A 21391-nucleotide genomic window follows, 5' to 3' on the forward strand; every position below is an offset into this window, starting at 1 on the left:
TTAAAAAAAATGTTTTCTGCACTTTGTCCACTGAACTCTGGCGTGTTTTGACATCCCATGTTTCTCAGTGCAGCATACAGAATTTATTTTAGAACAGAGCGAGGAGTCAAGTACATACAGCAGAGATGATTTCATTTACTTCTTGTCCCCTCCATCCTCCTTCTCTCCCATCATCCATGCTGGGAGGGGAGTGTTCAACGGGAGAATTGCTGCTGCACGTGCCACCTCATTTAATTACTCAGAGTGATGTAGCACGGAGGCGTGCAAGCTACAGCAACAACACAGCATCCCATTTCACAGCAGCTCCCTTGAGATTTAGCTCAGTGCATGAAGAAAAATATATATTATATGCATGTGCCCTATTTATTTTTCTACATGCTGGTCCTTGTGCAGTGTGTGTGTGTGTGTGTGTGTGTGTGTGTGTGTGTGTTGTGTGTGTGTGTTCGTGTGGAGCAGCAGGGATGCCAAGTTGCAGTGAGTGATTGACTTGAATGTTTTGCTAATGTGTGTGTGTGTGTGTGTGTGTGTGTGTGTGTGTGTGTGTGTGTGTGTGTGTGTGTGTGTGTGTGTGTGTGGCCTATGTCTTCTCTGATGTATACTATAAGGTGTTCATTTGGCCTATATCCTTATGACCCGTATTAATTAAAACATTCATTATTATGTAGGTGTTTCAGCATGAGATCTGACCATAAAACTAACCATTATATCTTACTATCCTTATTTAGTGTCATAACTTAGGAACATAGATCAGTGTCAGTAGCTGATGTGAGTGGCACTTGCCTGAGCATGTCCATTATCTTGGACATTAGGTATGACATCACACAGGAGACAGTCACTGACCTTCCTTCATAATGCAGCCCATACTGACATTCACACGGCCTTCAGCTTGTGAAGTAACTGGAACAGACAGTAAAACACACTCACACAATTCCCTAGTTTTCCAGTTTTGGGGACATTATATAAAATGTCCATCAAAACCATACAGACATTTGACTTAAGGACACCAAAAAAAGCAATGTATATAACAAAGGATGCCAGAACTCAGAGTCACAGAGAAAGTGGATGCAATATGTACATGCCATTCATTCATTGTCAGAGATAGTCCATGTGACCATAATCAAGTAAGGTGATGGGAGGACGGTGGCCAGAGACCAGAGGCCCAGACGGGTTGAGTTACAGAAGAATAAAATACAACACAGTAGATTATAGTCTGATACAATCAGTCTCCATGTTGATAGCTCTCCCTCTTAATATGTTGAATAAAGGGTCCCCAGATGTTGTGAAACGTAATGTGGGCATCATAGAAAGTGCACCAGATTTTTTAAGTTATAAAGACGTCACTATGTCATTGAGCAGCATGCAAGAAAATCACGCCCCGTAAAAGTTGCTGTCTGCAGCCCCCAGCATCATGGCCCATGTTTTAGGCTCTGCTTCAGCTCATTGCAGCATTAACTGCACCATGTGTGGCTTCATACAACCAGTCCAAGTCCACAGCTGAAGTTTGTCATTTGCAGGGTAACTCAGCAGTGAGTGGATCTGAGTATTATACAGTATGTGAGAGAGAATGTTCTGCCACATTCTGCATGACATGCCAGTTCCACACTGTTCCTGCCAGTATGTGTACTTTGTATACATGCCTGCATTTATTTCCTGGTTTTATTGCTGGCACGTGCAATGTCACAAGCCTGTATCTGGCCTATCAGCTGCGTAGGGGAGGTGAGCTGTAGTTTTCAAGCTGTTTTCCAGTCCTCCACTCTTTATGCAAGAATACTGAGAGGCAGCTCTTGAAGAGCATGCATTCAGCTTGAGACACAGATACGCTTACAGCAGCAGGCTGTCCAGGGATTACATGGGAACATTGCTGGCTGGCCACACTGGCTTCTTGTGTAGTGTGTGGTGACTGTGGGGGGGCGTCTAAGAAAAAATACTAATTCTTTTCAAGACTGTTTGACACAATTGTCCAACAGCAATATTAATAAATCTAGGAAAAATAAATGATTCCCTTTAAACTAATCATGGAACTCATTTTCTTGCAGCACCGCACTTTGAAGGGCAAATATTGACAGCGATACTATGTCCGTCCAGTGTACAGACTCAGCAAAGATACGGGGCACACGTTGGAGGTCAAAATGTCAGAAGTAAAGCTGATTGCCTGCATGTCCTTCAGCCGACTTGAAACGTGTTCCGTTACTGTCGCATAATGTTTGGGGAGAGCATTTTTGCCATGCTTTTTTTTTTTTTTTTTTTTCCCTGTGTTGGCTTTTAGAGAAACGAAGAAGAATAGATTTCTGGTGTGTAACATTAAGCAGAGCTAACGGAGCTAACTGCGAAGTAGCAGTGTGCTGTTTCTAACTCACGTGGTATCAGATCAGTAAATAGACTCCAAACTTGCCTATATCGATACCTGCAGTATCGGCAGCATTTCTGATACTGGTATTGGAATCAGAACAACTCTGTATTTTGAGAACCACACCATACGCATGTCACAATGAGGATATCCAAGACTCCGAATCTGTAGAGGAAGTGACGCAGCATCTTCTACAAGTTAACAAGCTCAACCACAGTCAGAAAAGAAACCACTTTGATTTTGTTCTAAGCCCGCTCACTGTCCTAAGATATCTGACTGAAGTTGCTTGAATCCCTCAGTTGGACACTCACTCACTAATTGCTCTCCCAGTGCTGCAGTGTGTGTTGCTCAACCAAACTCACTTGTCACGGTCTGTTGCTTTGCTCTACACTCTGTCTGATGTCAAAGAATTTCTAATATAAACCACATTTGCCTGATAAGGATTAATATTCAGTTATTACGTGCCTACAACTACTTGATTTTTTAAAGATAAACTACCCATTTGTAAATCAGTTCAGAAGTGCAGGAGGCATGTAATCTGTTTCTCTGTGAGTGTGAGAGAGAGAGAGAGATGGTCTCTTGAGCTCAGTGTGTGAGTGAGTAGGGACTGAGAGTGGGTGGCACTCGCTGATTTAGTGCAGCATGGGCAAGTGAGTGACTGGATGTCCTGATACCTGGCTGCCAACAGTTGTAGGAGTGCTTCGCTGCCAGCCTCCTGGAAAAGTGTGAGGCTTGGAAACCATGTTGACACAGCTATCAAACATTGTAATAACAGATTCCCTGTCCCACAGGAGCCCAAAAAAGGTTCCCCAGCACACAATAATGGAAGAAGGACCAGCTGTTAAACAGTGGATTTAGGGGTGTGCGATATGACGATATTAGATCGTGAAGGATTGGAACGTGTAGACAATCTGCCAAAGTGCAGAGATCGCAGGGATCGTCTAGTGCACATTCTATAAATTGCAGTTCTATGTTGATGCACCGACGCACCAGACGTATTACACTGTCAACTGACCAATCATAGCAAATTACAGGCAGTGACGCGCTTTCTTACCCACCCCCTTGTTTATGTGTGAAGCATGGAGAGGCATGGCTGACATCCAAATGGAGGAGTTGGTCTCTAAAAGAAATTCCACCTCCATTATATGGATTGATTCGGCTTTTCCCCAAGTGACAAAGTGCAAAGGTAATTTGCAAAGTTTGCACAGAGACGGTTCGCACGTCGGATGGCAACATGATGAACTTGTTTAATCACTCTAAGAGAAAGCATCCCAAACTGTATGATGAGAGCCAAACGACAAGGGGCCAGACAGCAACGCAGCCAGAGGCAGCAGGTAGCGTAAGACCAAAACAGACAACATTAACACAGGCATTTGATAAAGGCACTCCGCATGAGAAGACAAGCAAGAGGTGGAAAGAGTTCAAATAACTGTTGAGTAAAACAAACAAACTTTCATGTTTATGGAAAGCTGCTTTAACAGTCAATCAGTGTGACTTGTCTCACCTACGCTTTGTGTCAACGCCACACAAGGCAGATCAGTGGTGGTGGTTTTTCACAGTGACAGAGAACATTAACTGTTGTGCTTAAACAGGCACATATGAATGACGCCATTTCATGGAATTAGATTAATATGATTCAAATATGAACAAACCATTTACAAGAAATTAAACCAAACTCAACTGATTGTCTTAACTCATTCCTTCCTCATGGTCCACATGGATTTAAAATCATTCATTAGGCTGTATAACTTTGCCTTGAACAGATGACTTGTTGTGGCTTATGATTTTATTTTTTCTGAACCTGCACTCTCCTGCCACAATGGAGACTGGAAGTACCAGCACAACTTCAGTCAAAACTTTAAAGCTGATTCTGCGAGCGCTTGATTCACTGGGGGTAAAAAATCCCGCAACGTGCAGAACAGGGCTGACCTGTAATGGTCACAGAGACATTCCAAGGGCTCCGGTTTAAAGTGCTGTCAGCACCCAGATTGAGGGTGTTCTTCCACAAGTGGTCTAAATGTGATTAATGACGGTGTTGCATGTGAATTACTTGCGCTACTGTTGTACACCAACAGATTGTTATTCCTATTATTGCTGACTTGTGTTGCAAAAGCACTTCGAGACCTCTTACAGCCTTCTGTGGGGGTGTAAACTACTAGACTGGTAGTATATAATGACAGTCACCAATAAAGATAAAAGCCAGACTGCTCAGACAAGATTTTATATAGAAAGAGTCCACTGACATTTTGACTCTGTGTGTCTCTTCTCTATGTTTGACAATAGTGCTCATACGATAGTGCTGAGGGTTAACTGCTGCACTTGTTGTGTCTCTACAGAGCAGCCAGAGCATTCGGAGAGTATCTGTCCAATACCAATCCAGAGAACCGCAACAGAGCAGGTAGGTGGCACATGCACACACAAACACACGCACACACACACACACACACACACACACACACACACACACACACACACACACACACACACACACACACACGCACACATACAAAATCATTATCTAGCAGCTTAAACCAAAATCAGCAAGGAACACTAAAACTAAGTTATAGGTTATATAGGTTATAGAATAAATTAATGTAGAAATAAATTAAATTAGAATAGACACATTAACCGTACATCAGGAAGAAAAATAAAACATCTACTCCACGACTATCAATGAGATGCAGACTAGATTTGCATTTAGATGCATGTTACACATTTGTTTTTGTCAGTTGTCTGTTATAAAGCTTCCATTATGTCAAACGTATAGCCACTGTTTGTATTTTAGCAGCAGAAAATGCCTTCAACTGGTTGTTGGTCTCAATTCCATGTACTGGGATAGTAAATATCAAGGACTTAGCATGAAAATATGCACACAGCAGCATTTAAAACAGCATCATCACTGCATGAAAAGTGGGATTTTCGTCAGGATGCGGCACAGTAGATTAACATGGAATTTCAGGTTTGGGACTGCACGCAGCAATTTGCAGGCAACGCCGAAAACTGCTGTGAATTGTCGGAAATTGACGTGGGCCTTGCTTGGCAGTTGTCCCTCCATGACCCCCCTCCCCCTGATTCTAGGGGAGGCTTTAACATGTGAACGAAAATGCTGTCAGCTATACAAATGCAAATCAGGGTAGCAGGGGGAGTTTTACCCCAGGTGACCTTTTTCTAAAAGGTGTTAACTTCATTTTAAGAAAACCTCTGGTATTAATAGATCAGGCTCAGTATAGCCTGATTATAGATCCTTATATTTTAGCTTGAATTGATTTATTTAATGAAAGTATGCTGGATTAATTACTGTGTATGCCATTAGCAATGGCCAATGTTATGTAAAAAAGATTATTCATTCTTTTTCTCTCTCTCTCTCCTGGGAACAAGTTAAAGATAAAATGACATTTGTGAAGAAGTTAAAATTTGCATTAAATATTTTGAGATAACTAAGGTATTAATGTGTAGGTATTTCTATAATTTTAAGGGTTCTGAATGTTTTAAAAGAAGCTGAAAAGTAATTCTTATTACGTGTGAGAGTTAGTGACCTTTAAGAGTCTTACACTTCCGGGTAGACCGGAGCGTAAGTGACGAGGAAGAAGGAGCGGAGAGTTAATGGCGTCGAGCAGCTGATGGAGGACTGTGTGTGTCGTCAGTGTCGTGTTTTTAACGGACTGTGAACTGTTGTTGGACGTCGTGCTGTGAGCGTGTGAGTTGGACTCTCCATCGCAGTCGAAGTGTTTGTGTTTTATCGGACACCAAGCAAGTTCAGCCAAGCTAGCTAGCAGAAGCTAGGCTAGCGGCACGGCCTTTGTCAAGGAGGCCTGCGCTGACGGGAGGAGCTTTGCCGGGTCGCCACGGAGAGTGTCGCCGACGGCGGGTGCTTCGCTGCTGCAGAGGGACACGGAGGTTTATCGCTGCGAGCATTTTGTTTTCACAGACTAACCTCGCCTCACAACAAGGCCGTGACCTCCTATTAGCTCGGAGCTATGTTCGCAAGTCAAGATTTACATGACGCCATTGTAAGTAACTGTTACTGATTTGTCCCTCGTTTAATTCTACTGTGACTTACTGGGACCTTTGGAAGTGCGCCGCCATAGACTTGATGTCTGAAGAGGAAGACGGCACAAGATGGCGGGGTGTCAGGATGGATTGTGCGACCTCCATCCTTTCGCAGACGGGAGCTCACCGAGCTCTGCGCCACGCTGCAGACACATGAGAGGCGATTCCGAAGTACAGGGCAGCGCACTGCAGATGTCTGCAAAAACAGACAGTTCATGGTGCTGTAGGATTTTGGGCTTCTCGTGAGCTTCGTGTTTGTTGTGTGAGCTGATTGTGCTTTGTACATGCTGTGTGTTTGTGCTAATAAAGCTCTTTCTTTGAATAAACAACACCTTCCTGGCAAATGTTCCTTTCCTCAATAAATTCATTCATGTCCTTGATGATATCTATCTATCTATTAATTTTTACATTTTATAATAATCCAGGGTGACCAATCACAAGTGATTTTGCTTGTTTATGACGTGGTTTAAGGCGTGTATTAGTAGTAGTAGTAGTAGTAGTAGTAGTGGTGGTTTCATCCAATACTGAGTGAGGATATTCAAGCCAGCCCACACATTCTCTGGAAAGGCGGAGTTTCACTGCTATTCTTATGCTAATTAGAGCCGTTCGCACCTCCAGGAGCTCCACATACGTCGTGGTTTGTTTCCGTCAGTATGTGGCACAGACGAACGCGACGTTTGCTGGCTGTAAATTGTCGTTAACTGCCGAAAATTAGGGAGATTTTTGGGCGTTTATGGGGACGAAAATCCACTTTCCATGCAGTGTATGTTGCAATGAAATCAGTCAGTTTCAGTGGAATTATCACAATAAGACACCTGACAGCCTGTATTCTAGCTTGATAGGGAAGCTCTAGTGACTATATCTCTAGCATGTTCCCTGTGAGCTAGCATGCAGAAATGAGCTCTCAATCTAAATCAGTTCACCATCCAGCCCTGTGAGTTGTCACACAGATTAACTTCACCTCAAAGTATAGATCAATGTTGAAATTAAAAAAGTATTAATCTATCGCCACAACAATGATGTCCCATGTTTTGTTTATCCACAGCACAAACGTCATCACAAAACTTTCCCATTCCAGTGAGCTTACACTTTACAAACAGCTTACTGTGTTAATATGGTCATTGATTCTTCCCTGACCATCCTGGTCCCTCATGCATTGTACCAACTCATGTTTCCAAATCTTTCATCATCTCTCCCATTGTTTTTTTCAATGACTCAGCCAGCTCTCTTCTTTCCATTCTTGTCCACCGAAAAGGTTTGTTTGCTCACAAGTATTTACAACTCCAATCCCAAAGCTACATCCCAGAACACAGCAAACAATCTCTATGTTCATTTGTATTAACTGCACATTTTAGCTGAGCTAAAATGAATAAATCATGGATCATTATCAGCAGTCTCTCCTCTTTTTCTGCCGTATTTTTCTCCAGATCATCTGTTGTCTGACACCTTCCCTGGCCAGGATTGCGACTCCCCAGTCGTCAGCCAATTGCATTTCAACAATCTGCCACCACAGAGCCACTGTTTGCCCATAGCTAATCCAAACCTGTCTAGCGAAACCAATCCCAGTGCTCATCCAGAGTGTCAGCCTCAAATCAGCACTCTCCAGGCTCAAGCACCTTTGGGCACCTCCAAACGTCGACTGTCTGTTGAGCGCAGCCTTTCCACAGAGGAACCACCAGGTGCCAGAGTTAGAGAGAGGAGCGTAGTTGTGATGCCAGCCAAGGTGTACACAATTACCAGGGAGGCAGGGATGACCCTTGGGGACAATGGCAGCGAGGAGAGCCTTGAGCTGGAGGTGCTGAAATGCTCCGGGGAGAAGCCTCTGTCCCAGGATTCCGCCAACCACAACCCATCCTGCACCAGCCAGCCTTCCACCACAGCACCTCGGAATAGCCATCACCGTAGTAGCCATCACCGCAGCAACCATCACCATGCCCACCAGCACCACAGAGGCCAGCCGTCATCCTCACAGCCACTGCAGAGCTCAGGGAGTACCAGTAACATCCGGGACTGGGGGATGAGGAGAGGGGGGTCACGAGATGACAACACCCCAGACTGTGTGGCCTGCATTCGGGCTCCGTGTCAAAGCCAGCGCTCTTTGGACCTGGACACCTCACCATGGGATGGCGGGAAGCACCACAAGAAACTGGAGAGGATGTACAGCGAGGACAGAGCATCAACTGATGACAGGGGTAAAGTGTATATATTTGACATGTCAATGGCTTTATGGATCATGTGTTCACCTATGCTGCAATTTCTGAAATAATATTTTGAAAAATATTAATAATACGAAAGTTACCCTAAACTGCGCGTGAATAATGCAAACTATATTTCACCCGACTCACCCTCAAAGGTTCACTTCATCATGTATTCACTAGTAGCCTGCTCTAACTGTCAGGCCCTCGTTTGAATATTCTGCTGGCTGACAACACGCCTTCCTTTTGTTTTCTGTGTTTGCAGAGGACAATCCTAATAGCTGGTTCCCCAAAGAGAACATGTTCAGCTTTCAGACAGCTACTACCACCATGCAGGCGTGAGTATGGCATGGAAATCCATGTTCACGCCCACTCTGTAGATCACTGTGTCTTACTGCACCACCACTGGGTTGGCAGGAACGGATCAGACTTTTTGTTCCAAGACTTAAAACATAAATGTAGTGTTTTTTTTGTTTTGTTTTTTGAAAAAAAAAAAAAAAAAACAGTTTCCAAGAATACTTGATAATAATGATCAATAATTCAGGAATGGGCCTTGGAGAGGATGTTGGTCAGTTCACACACGCACACACACACACACACACACACGCTCACGCACACACACACACACACACACACACACACACACACACACACACACACACACACACACACACACACAGTGTGTCACTCTTCGTGACCAGTTAACTATCACCTATCACCCTGATCTTATAATTATGACCCTCAAACAGACAAAGCTCACCCACCATAATCTTTCCCCTCGTCTCTCCCACGCTCCCTCTTCTGTCTTTTCTCTCCATGCAACAGTGTTTCTTTCTTAGTTTCTTTCTCCCTTTTTCCATGTTCTTTTTTTTCATGTCAAATTAAAGGGACCTGACACTGGTGTGTTAAACCTCTAATATGATGGGTTTGTTTCAGTAAGTTGTAAGTGGGCAGGTAGATATGTGCATTTTCATCTGTCCTGTACCGACCCACACTTCTTCAAATGGTTATGTCTTGATTAGACTGACAAAGATTCTCTTCTTGCTTACTGATACTTGAAGCTTATAGTCAGGACTTTTCCAGTCAAGTTGAGTTGTTTTGTTCACTGTATCTACTGTGAAAGTGAGAGCTGCGACACTGCAGTCTCTGATGTGTAAATGTGTGGAGCATTTGGCTGGCCCTGTTTCTAACTTCTCTTTCTTTTTGTGCTATTCTCTTCCTGTCCTCTCCATGTGGCGGTCTTCCAAACTGTGACTAGAATATCGTGAGTAACTCTGTCAGCCGCCCCCACTGTTCTCCTTTAATTTCATTTATTCATTTATAAGGATAACACACATTTAACAACATTACTGTAAATGTGCCAGTGTTAGCCATCTGGCTAATTCTTAAATGCACTCCCTTCTTCACATTCTGTCAGTTAGCATGTCTTCAGCCCATTTCTTTTAATTTTTTGTTCTGCAATTCAGTCTGCTGTGTCCTTTTCCCCTTCAGAAGTATTGGTGTACCTCAAATGTACAGTAAAAATTGTTTTGTTTTCTCATGTATTACATAGCATAACAGTGCAATGACGATGACTTACACACACACACACACACACACACACTTAACTTGTCCGTCTAAAACCATTAGTTTACGTAACCATCATGAAAAGCATGTTGGCCAGAGCAAAGTATTGCCCCTTAGCCTTTTTCCTTGTGGTTAAATCCAAAGATAGACATTTATCACGCTGATGAATGACACATATAACAAAGTTCATACACAGGCTGTTCATTATGAAAGACATAAAAACAGCCACATGTAGAACAGGATAAGAGGGCGCTAAATAGCTCTGAAAAAGTATTCATTTTTAAAATTAAGTTTTATTGTCCTTCACAAGCTTTGAGAGGTGAAAGTCTTTTAGGCGACTGTAAGTGTTCGCTAGCTGATTGCTAAATTTACTAAGCTGTACCTACTTAATTCTCTGAGTCTAGAGCAGATGTGTGTACTACTAACTCTGAAGCAAAGCTGGTTTCTTTAGAAAATGATGGCCCTCTCTCTTTATCATTTAAAATCCTGAAACGATAGAATATTGTATAAAATATTGTCATTTTATTAAAGAAATCAGGCAATAGTTGGCCTCTCTCCATCATCCTGAGAGCAAATGAATTTACCGCGTGGAGCAGTTGGAAGTGTGCAGCCTGCAGTTCTTCATAACAGCTCAGTGTGGCTGCCCCTTGTTGATTCATTTCTCTGCGCAGTAATTGAAACTGATCTGTTTTGAAAATGGCCAGAGGTGGAAAAAGTACTAAAATATTGTACTCAAGTAAAAATACCAATACTTTCATGAAATATTACTCAAGTACAAGTGAAAATACCTGTCACAAGTAAACAACTAAAAGTAGTTCATTTAAAATCCATTTTAAGTTAAATTTACTTAATTACATTTAAAAAACAATAAAACCAGGGTATGTGGTTTTAACAGGATAAGGGGTCATAAATCCAAAACTGTTGTGTTTTTAATTAAAGGTCCCATATTATACTGTTTTTCATCAATTTCACACAGCTGTCAGAGGTCCAAAAACTCTGTATTCGATATGCATTGCCCCAAACCCATGCCTGGTCCTGAATTTTAGCTGTCTAAAAGTCGCTCTACAGAGCTCTATTCAGAGCAGTCTGTTTCTGTGCCTGCACCTGTAAATGCTAATGATCTCCGTCTGTCAACCCTACTTGGAGAGCCCTGCCTGCTACATCACTCTCAGGGAGACAATTCCAGTTGCGTAGCAGTAGCATGCGCTGATGTTTACGGTGGATATAGGGCTATGGCTCGCGGTGATTTTGTCGTTCAACCATACCAGTTTGAACCAGAATCGGACCCAGAGGGAGAGGCTCCTGAAGAAGTACAGATTGTGTGGCTGCAGCAGGATGTTTCAGAATGATTAGTGTGCCTGAATAATGTTAGTTTGTTCGTATGTGTTGTTACTGTTTCCACCATGTAGCTAATGGCTAACTGTGGCTAAACTGTGTTTGTCGCCAACAGTTTCCAAACTCGTGGTCACTGTTCGCATCGTCTCTGTCTCCAGTCTGTTAGTTTCCAGATATTTTACTATGACAACCAAGCCCCATCGTAATATTATTAACATCAAACTCGCTTCAAATGCCATTGCATAGGTGACCGAAGTGGAGCTAACTGGTTAGCCGATTTCCAGCAGACTTCTCCATACTCGTAGGCAACTGTAAATACTATCAAACCGCGGCGACGCTTTTCGGTGGCTCAGGTGCAGTTGCTGGGTCCCGTATGGGTGGGACTGATCCTTTTACGAGGGTCAGCGTTGAGGCAAAGCCAGCTTTGTACTGACCCTCATCACTGAAGCAGTTTAATGTGAAGTGGTTAGCACACACATATAAGCTCACACACACATATGAATCCTAGCCAGCACGTTGTCGTTAAAAAATGAAACGCAACCACTGTTTCTTCTGTTGTTCTGCAGCTGGAACAGAATATAGGCACTTATGTTGATTTTTACAACCAACCCTAGAACTACTTGCGTGTCCTGCTTTGAGTGATGACATTGCGAAACACTGCTGTCTCACTGCTGGACACACCAAACTTCACCTTGGGGATGAACGCCCCCCTCTCAGATATCTCCTATCACCGCGCAGAGGAGGTCGGCCTATGATAATGACTCCTTTCGTTACGTTACAACAGGAGCAGAATCTGAACAGCCTGTATGAGTGCCGTTTTATCAGTGGGTGGGCTGCAGAGACCATGCAGGAATCACTTGTTTTACTCATTCTGGGAGTTGGCAGGCTCAGGGAGGACCAGCTTATATATGTAGAGACCAGAGAAAATGTGTTTTTCATAATATGGGGCCTTTAAAGAAAGTCTAATACACATGTAAGTGCAGTGACAACAGAAAACAAGTCAAGTTGTCAACACAGGACATTCAAGACACTTGGAAAAGTACAATGTGCAACTTTTAGTTCAGACCATCCCATAAAACATTTTCAAACAATACATCAGTTGAAAGTGCCATAAATTGTTCTTCTTTTCTTCAAACACATCAACTTTGATAAAAATCAAGGCCAAATCAAGTCATCAAATCAAATCAAATGTAGTGAAGTCATCATAAATTATGTAGTGTAAAATAACCATAGTAAGTAGATAGTGGTCAGTATGATCAAAGCTGCTACAGTCAGATAATGTCAAGTGTGAAAATGTAACCACAAAACTAAGAATAACATCATATAACCAAATATGTAACAATTTCATTAAGTTTAAAAATACAGTGCAAAGAGTGATCAGATATAATGGGATGCATCAAGAAAGAGAGTTAACCGGAGGCCTGAAGGCCAGAGTTTCTAAGAGCCAGTGATAAGGACACAGGGAGAGCACCTTCTTAAAAAAAACCAAAGCGAGGCGAAGAGCAACTGGTCGACATGCATCATGTCTGATCCCGTTCTGTTTTGCCGGCAAATGAAGTCCAACTGCACTCAGCCTTGAAGACTCCTGGTGACTTTTTTGATCTTTGAAATCTTTTGGATCAACCGAGACAAGAGAAGTCGTTTATACAACAATTACCAAAATAAAACTAAATCGTATTTGTCAGGGACACATTCTGATGGCAGGCTGCGCGCTTCTACTGAAAAAGCATGTTTAAATAAACTCCTAACTTGTTATGAGCTCAGTGGCAGCAGCTATAAACTTAAAAACTTAAAATGGCCCTGTCCCACTGTATGTCTGCATAAAAGATATTTGCTTAAGAGCATTAGTCTACAAAGATCGTGTTTGAGGTTTGAGCAACAGTTGATTTTCAAAGTTAGTTGCGCTCATCCTCGCTCGCTTTGCAGTGAACAGTTATCCAGCACAACCGAAAAGCTGCTCACAAGCAGCTGAAGCAAGCAGGTGACATCTTGTACTGCATGACATTAGGATCGTTTTATCTGGTAGCAGATGGTATTTTTAATGTAGCAAATTGCAATACTTCACTCAAAACATAATCAAGTAAGAATAAAATTAGGCTACCTATTTTAAAGACTACTTCTACAAAATAGGCAAAAAACTAACTAAAAAAAAACTACTCAATACAGTAGCTTGAGTAAATGTATTTCATTACTTTCCACCTCTGGCTGTTCCATAAATGCATGTATGATGTGCAGTAGCATAAGCTAACTGACACACATAGTAAAACTAAAACATTTCAACATTTAAATGCTTCTAACAAGTAGCTGTGATAGTATTCTGTGATAATGACAAAATGAACATTTGTAAGATAATCACAATTTTTTCCTCAAAAGAGCATTCCCTTATATATATATATTTGGAAGAAAAAAAAAAAAAAAATATATATATATATATATATATATATATATATATATATATATATATATGTATATATTTATATTAAATAAACAAACAGAATGTTTTTTTCCTGAATGCTTACCTACACTGTAGCCTAAATTTCTCAGGTTGAATTTGGCAGAAATCTGTTGTATAAGGAGTTTCTGTTGATGGCAGACTGTGGAAGGAGTGACAGGCCGAGGAGGAGTCACTTCCAGCATGTTCAGGTTTTCAGGGAGAGGGAACAGAAATTGATGGAGGGGAAGAAACGATGTATTAGCAGTGCCGAAGCAGAGCCAAGAGCTTTTGGATTATAAGCAATGATAGTGACTGAGGCCCATTGTTCATCACCCCTGGATTCATCAGTTGTCTGTCTGTTTGTCAGTCAAATGACAATGACTGCAGGACATGACCTCATTTCTGACATACGTTTTCACAGAAGATTCTCATTCGTCTGACATTCTGTCAAAACCATTATGTCCTCTTTGTGAAAGGCACATCCAAGCTGACCAACACACTAACAGGATGAGAAATAATAGACATCAAGCCAGAAACACATCAGTAATGATGGTTTAAAATCATTTCAATTAAAATTATAATAAAGATTCTTAAGCGTTGTAGTTCTGGGATGGCTAATACTGGTAACTCACATTAGACGAGTGGATTTCCTGGCTTCTCTTCAGTGTTTTTTCTTGTAGATCCCTATCTTTTATTGCGGTCGTGTTTGTGTGTGTGTGTGTGTGTGTGTGCGTGTGTGTGTGTGTGTGTGTGTGTGTGTGTGTGTTTCAGTGTTTGTGTGCGTGCTACTTGAAAATATCCACAATGTTTCACTCCCCCTGGTGAATAAAACTTCCCTGTGCTGCTAACTCTTATTCTCTTAACTTTAATCTAACCAAACCCCTCACTAACCCTTAATTACTAAAAATCCCTTTATCTGTCACCCCACCCCACCCTGACTGGAACCTTTTTCATGCCCGAACCCAAATAGACCCAAAGGGCTTAAATCTGGTCAATTTCTCTCTCCTCCACTCACATTTCAGTCAGCCCTGTTCCAAAAAAATATTGCTCAAAACCAAAACTATTAGGACCATAATGGACAACAACAACAACAACAACAACAATTTAGATCTGATGAGTTCTTTAAAGGTTATTTAGCCCCTGGGTCAGTTTGGGTTCAGACAAAAACTCCTTGTTGATAGGTCAGGAGAGCTGAAACATTAGATTTAATTCCCCCTTAAAACCACTAAATGCTTTGACGTCCTGGCAGGGCTTTCCGTGGCAATGCTGAGAGAAAGAGGCGGAAAAGAGAGCAGGAGGCAGCCATCATGATGGAGAGGTACCGTGACCTGGCTGTTCCATCCTGTATTGTGCTAACCTCCCTGTTCAATCCCTTTATATTGCAAATAAATGCCCTTCTTAACTAGTTTTATCAACAGTCTGAGATTGGAAACATTTTTTTTATTGATCTATTGTTGTTTAACCTCCACCATCTCTATGACTACTGTACATTTTAAACAGTGCCTTGGGCCTGTATTTACCTTAAATACAAAGAGAGCCAGGCTTTCTACTGTCACTGAAAGTCAACACTTCCAGCACAGATGTTTCACAGTAAAAGACTTCCAGCAGATCATAATCCATCCTGTTGCTGGAATGCTTTCCATTTGAAACTTGCAGTAGTTTTAGTTTTAATATTTGGTATTTATTGACAGTAATTTAGCATCTCGACACCTGACACTGTTGCACTCACTGAATTAGTGCTGTGAAAATGTACATCCTGGTGAATTTACCCTGTGTGCTAAAGTACAGGTAATTCCACCACTCAGTGTTTTTACCTGCACTTTATAAGCAACCTGACTTTGCCATTATTTAAACAACAGCTGTATATTGAGCATTTATGTGGAGTTTTTGTACATGCACTATTCACCAGTCTGGGACTGGAAAGCCTTCTGCACAGTCCACTGTCACAACATTCCCACTTTTAGTTTATATGTATCATCTCCCAACAGCCAGTCATCACATACAGAAACAAATATCCATTTGTGCAGCAGAAAAAAGAATATTAAACACTTTTGTAAATTAAGATGTAAAGACTAGACTTTGTTGTACCCTCTAGTGGAGGCAGCCTTAGTTCAGGAGGTAGAGAGGGTTGTCTAGTAATTGGAAGGTTGTTGGTTTGAATCTTGGCTCTCCCCAGCTGCATGTCGAAGTGTCCTTGAGCAAGACACTGAACCCCAAATTGCTCTTGATGAGTAATTGGCACCTTGCACGGCAGCTTCTGCCATCAGTGTATGAATGTGTAGCTGAATGTGGCAAGTGTTGTAAAGCGCATTGAGTGGTCAGTAGACTGGGAAAGCGCTATAAAAAGGCAAGACCATTTAGTAGTGTGTTCTCAAGCAAAGCAAAGTGAGGGGAAAGCAAAGTGATTTTTCAATGTGTATAATTTGTAAAAGGTTAACCATGTGATGATGTGTGTTTATCCTTTTCAAACAGCCAGACTAGCTTACCTTACATGTGTCAGGTCTGTTTTTGCTGAGAACCGGGGGCATGTTGCAGTAAAAATAGATGAGGCTCTCTAGATGGCTTGCAGCTGCAGTCTTACTCGACACGCACGTGAGCTACGCTACTCACACAGGCAGTGTGGCCAGTCTCTAATGTGAACACTGAAATGAAAAGCAAGATGTTCCACCATGTACATGCGCTGCTCATACGGGCCATGTGTTCAGCCTGTGTATATTGGCTTCAAGATAGCAAGCCAGGGCAAGGATTGAGGGTGTGTGAGTGATTATATGTTTACGTCCAGTTCAGCCTCTGACTAAATTCAGACACCAGGCTGGTTCTTTCAGTAATTTTGCTCTAGCCTCTTTTTCCTCACTCCTCTCGATCCTCTCCTCTCCTTCTCTGAGTACATTTCTCCTCCTGTTAGATTTCAACATGAATTAAGAGAGACAAGTTACAATACATCGACTTTACAAATGCATTGTTAAAGGAGAACTTCAGTCAGTTGACTTGCCAGTACCGAAGACGCGAACACATTTGGTCCAACCATTACAGGGCTCTGTGAATGGAGAGTTAGCATTGACAGCTAACAGCATGGGGTCAGAACTTTACACTGGGTTTCTGTTCATAATGTACATGTCCATGTTACAGCCTGTCATGAGCCATGAGCCTTACAATAGCCTGTTAAGCCTGTTAAGCACACGCTCGACGGATTGACTAGTTTGGTCTAGGACACGGATGTCAACAAACCGGTATGTAGCTCTCCTGTATCTGGTATGTAGCTCTGTCTGTAGTTCTCCTTTAATCCTGATCAATTTATGAATAATAAACAAATATTGTAGTTTAATAAATGAGACCAGCTAACTAACACACACTGCAGCACAACACAATGTAAACCAACTCTGTCATGAAGAAAATTATTTTCTACTCAGTCTGGTTCCGTGCCTGCCCTGAGTCACAGACATTGATGCTTTACTCAGAGGTAATGGTGCAGCAGACACTGTTATCTACTGCCTGAAGACCCAATGTTAACAACATGGCAGTGCACTTTGTCCCTTCAGTTAGTTATTCTCATACAGTCAGGAGAGTGAAAGATGCTTTCAAATAATTAATTCATTAAGTAATGAAGTATTTAAGAAATAAGAGGAGAAGCAAGGAACTGAATTTTTAAATTTCTAATCATTAAATCAATAATTGAATCATAAGATATCAAAGGATTACCAACATTGTTTTCGTTGTGCGGGGGCCCGTCTCTAGTCAGTCTTCCTGTTTCTGCTTGATTTCATTTGTGATTTATTCTGGATGCATTGTGACTTGAAATGAAAGGGCGCCACATAAGCTGATCCAGACCCAGGGGGGTTTCCGCGGGTTATGGGTCGCCCCGTCACCATCATCAATACCCATCTAAAGAGCATCTATGAAGTGAGGTATCTGCATGGAGGCTAATGGATACTAAAAGACCCCAGCCACAGTCTGTTCAGCCTGCTGCCATCTGACTAAAGATACAGTATCTGCTGATGTACTATCAGACTACAGAGCAGCTTCATTCCACCCAATTAATCACTAACAAGCCCCTCTTTAAAGTAGTTTGTTGGTTGTTGTTTTTTTTTTTTTGTTGTCATGTGGCATAAACCTCATAACGCCAAAGATGAGACATGCCATCACGTTTTTAAATCTGTGTGTTTATTGCAAGAGTTATTTTTCTTTGCGTGTGTTTGCCTGTGTACATGGCTCTGTCACATACTTTTAAAATGCTGTGTTTTTACAGAAAGGTACATCTTAGTTACTTTCACAGATTAAATCGTGCATGTTTTAAAAAGCAAGGCACTCTGCAAAGTGCACAGAAAAGTCAAAGCCTGATTGAGAGGGTTGGGTGAGATAGTTGCAGACACACACACCAATACGAATTTGACTCAGTAGTCTTGATGTGTGGGTGAATGAAAATAAACACTGGCTGATTGACTGTCTCCTCTGAGTCATCCCTCTATTTTAGGCACTGTCTTCACCTCTTCAGCAGACAACACTGATATGTGAACATTTTCTTGGAATGCCTTGAAACTGCAAGCTAGATACAAAATAACTTGACATTTTACAAAATTAATGTGGGAGCGGGTGTGCTTTGCATTTTACTGTGACAGATTAGTTTAAACAGAGTCAAACAGCAGTGATGTTCATCTTGATATGAGGTTAATATTGGCCTTCTATTGACTGATGTTTAGTGTAAAGTGGTGGCACAATTAATATAGCATTAACTGACTATAGAGGGTGTGGTAAAAATAATGAGCTGTGGGCTTGTGGACCAGCCACATAGGTTGGCACGAACTATATCATAGTGCCACGTAGTTTTGTTCCTCATCGCTTTTTAGATCAGCACACAGATCCATAAGCCTGTGAATTTAACAACACGTTTAATTGGACTGAAATCATCTTCACAACAAGAGAAGCTGAGAAAAATAATGTCTCAGAACATCAGAAAACATAAAAGTTCTGCATTCTTACCGGATGAACGACCTCAGGTAATAATACAACCTGGTGAAAGGGTATGTGCGTTAGCCAGACTGGCGTTTATTCTTTGCCTGTCCAAAACGGCAAAGTTGCTGTTCAAAGCATTTTGGATTTGCCAACCCCCTAAATTTAGATCACTTTCTAAATCATCCACCTGTTGTCAGGCTCGGACAAAGGAGAGAGGACTCAGATACAGAATGGCAGAAGTAATGTCAGGTTTTATTGACTGGTCGCAACTCTTCAGCGTGAATGACAAACAAATGGCTATGAAATGCTATGAGACAAACAGGACACACAGACATAAAACACAAAGAACGGAAGGCGCTCCCGAAGGAGGAATCCCACGCTGAACTGAAAACTTTAGCTATGAAACGTAAATAGAAAACAAAATCGCTCTGAAGAGGTCAGCACACAGGCTATGAAATTCACTACTCCGAATACTATAAAAGCTACAACAAAAAGCGTTCCACGAGGAGGAAAACAAAAGGCTATCAAAAATCAAATCTATGAAATCATACACTAACCAGAAATTTACAAAATCAAAATCACTCATCCAAAGAGGCACAAAACAGAAAATAAAACTTGACAATACTTAACTGAGATAATGGCAAGACTGTGAAACAAGGCTTCAGTACACGACAGAGGATGAAATACTTTGGCGATGCAGACAGGGGAAGACAAAGACTTTGTACACATGGGGGAGGGGAACACAGGTGAAAACAATCAAGGATCAGGGATGACTCAGACCAGGGACACAAGAGGAAGGGCAAGTGACCTGAAACGAGAGGAGAGTTACCTTTCAAAATAAAACATGAAATTCACAAGACAAAAACCCAAGACAGGACATCCCTCACCGCGATGTGACACCTGTCTTTCTGCCTGCATTCCCACTCAGTTTTTAACATCTGTGTTTCAGCTGGTTGGTTCAGTTATTTTAGCCATTGTTAACTGCTCTCTATCGACTGGTATTTTCCATGCTGCCGTTGATGCTGTTTTAAAGAATCCCTATCTAGATCACTGTGTTTGAAGGAATTGTAGACCCATTTCCAAGCTGCCATTTTTATGGAAAAAGCTGTCTCCAATCACTCGTTAATTTTCTGAATACCAATCAAATCTTTGAAAAAATTCACTCTGTTTTCTGGATGTATTTTGGTCCTCTCTTGATCACCATATTATTGCCATCCCTGGGGCAAAGCTTGAACAGGTATGCAATTCATTTCCATTGCTATGTGGATGATACCCACCTGTACATCCTGAAGCCTGGCACCATAGCTGCATTGTGCATTACACCTTGTCACCCCTGTACTGGCAGCACTTGGAAATGTTCCTCTGGTGTGGGTGCCCTGTGTAGTCAGGTTCCAATTTATGCCCGCATACCTTAGTGTTATCTTTGACTCAGAATTGCCTTTTGATGCTCAGGTGACTGAAGTAGTTTGGTAATTCATGCTTTTTTATCTTCCATGTTCAAGTGTTCCAATACACCTTATTTTGGAAATACCAAGTGTGCCTATTTGCAGGCATACAAAATGCTGCTGCCAGGCTTGTAAATGCATTTAGTGAAGTGACAGCATTACACCAATTTTTGTCGATATACCTGTCACGCATTACCTGTGAAGGTTTTGATTGATTTTAAGCTTTTGCTGCTTGCTTTTAAAATCTTGAATGATCTGGTTCCTGCCTATATCTGTGAGTTGCTTACTCACTATGAGATATTTCTGCAGGGCCCTAATAATAGTTCCAAAAACATATTAGCATATCTTTCTTTGAACCACTCTGCCTGGTTAAGTCGACAGGTCATACTAAGATCGGTTCTAAAGCCCCTAATGAAGAAATTAACAATGAGGAAGCGTACGTCGCCCGGAATGGCGTCAATGGGGCTCCATCTTGGAGCCAGACCTGGGGTTGGGGCTCACAGGCAAGCGTCTGGTGGTTGGGTCTTTGCCAACGGGACCTGGCCGGGCGCAGCCCGAACGAGTGACTTGGGCTGGCCCTCCATTAGGCTCACCACCCGCAGGAGGGTTCAGAGGGGGGCCCCATGCCAGATTTACTTAATTCCAAGGACATGTCAATATTCCTCCCTGGGGGGAAACAATAAGCGTTTCAATTTTAAAAACTTTAAAAATACCTTCAAAATCAACAGTACATGCTACAGTTTTCAAACTTTCACCAAACTGTAGCCCCAATACTGCTGAAACTTTAGTCCACTTAAACTCATTACAAATTATGAAATTATGAATTATTATTTCAAAACCTGTAAATCTCCTCCCACAATCTTTGCTCAATTGTCACCAAACTTGCTAGAGAGCATCTTCAGACCGTCCTCCACAAAACTTGTTTCTCGGATTTTTGATTTATCAAAAAATTAAGCCTACAGTGCATCAAAATGTTTGACGGGTGCGGGGGGAGGCGCACTTTACGCTGCAGCTGCACGCGGCATGAGGGACCTCTACTTTCTCTCTGACAAGATATCACGTCACATTA

The 21391-nt window shown here is 41.9% G+C and overlaps 1 protein-coding gene across 4 annotated transcripts in view; it reads left to right on the top strand.

Annotated features, from left to right (window-relative positions):
* Window positions 1-21391, top strand: part of nsmfb (NMDA receptor synaptonuclear signaling and neuronal migration factor b) — a 52957-nt gene that overhangs the window by 8975 nt on the left and 22591 nt on the right. Inside the window, exons 2-6 of one of the 4 annotated variants that reach the window (XM_037099186.1) lie at window positions 4684-4745; window positions 7825-8589; window positions 8858-8930; window positions 9851-9856; window positions 15177-15245. In XM_037099186.1, coding sequence (XP_036955081.1) covers window positions 4684-4745; window positions 7825-8589; window positions 8858-8930; window positions 9851-9856; window positions 15177-15245 — 975 coding nt within the window. The remainder of the gene's footprint in view (window positions 1-4683; window positions 4746-7824; window positions 8590-8857; window positions 8931-9850; window positions 9857-15176; window positions 15246-21391) is intronic. The other 3 variants (XM_037099189.1, XM_037099187.1, XM_037099190.1) reach the window with 3 other exon arrangements.

This window comes from Acanthopagrus latus, chromosome 5, assembly GCF_904848185.1.
Source record: "Acanthopagrus latus isolate v.2019 chromosome 5, fAcaLat1.1, whole genome shotgun sequence".
Lineage (NCBI taxonomy): Eukaryota > Metazoa > Chordata > Actinopteri > Spariformes > Sparidae > Acanthopagrus > Acanthopagrus latus.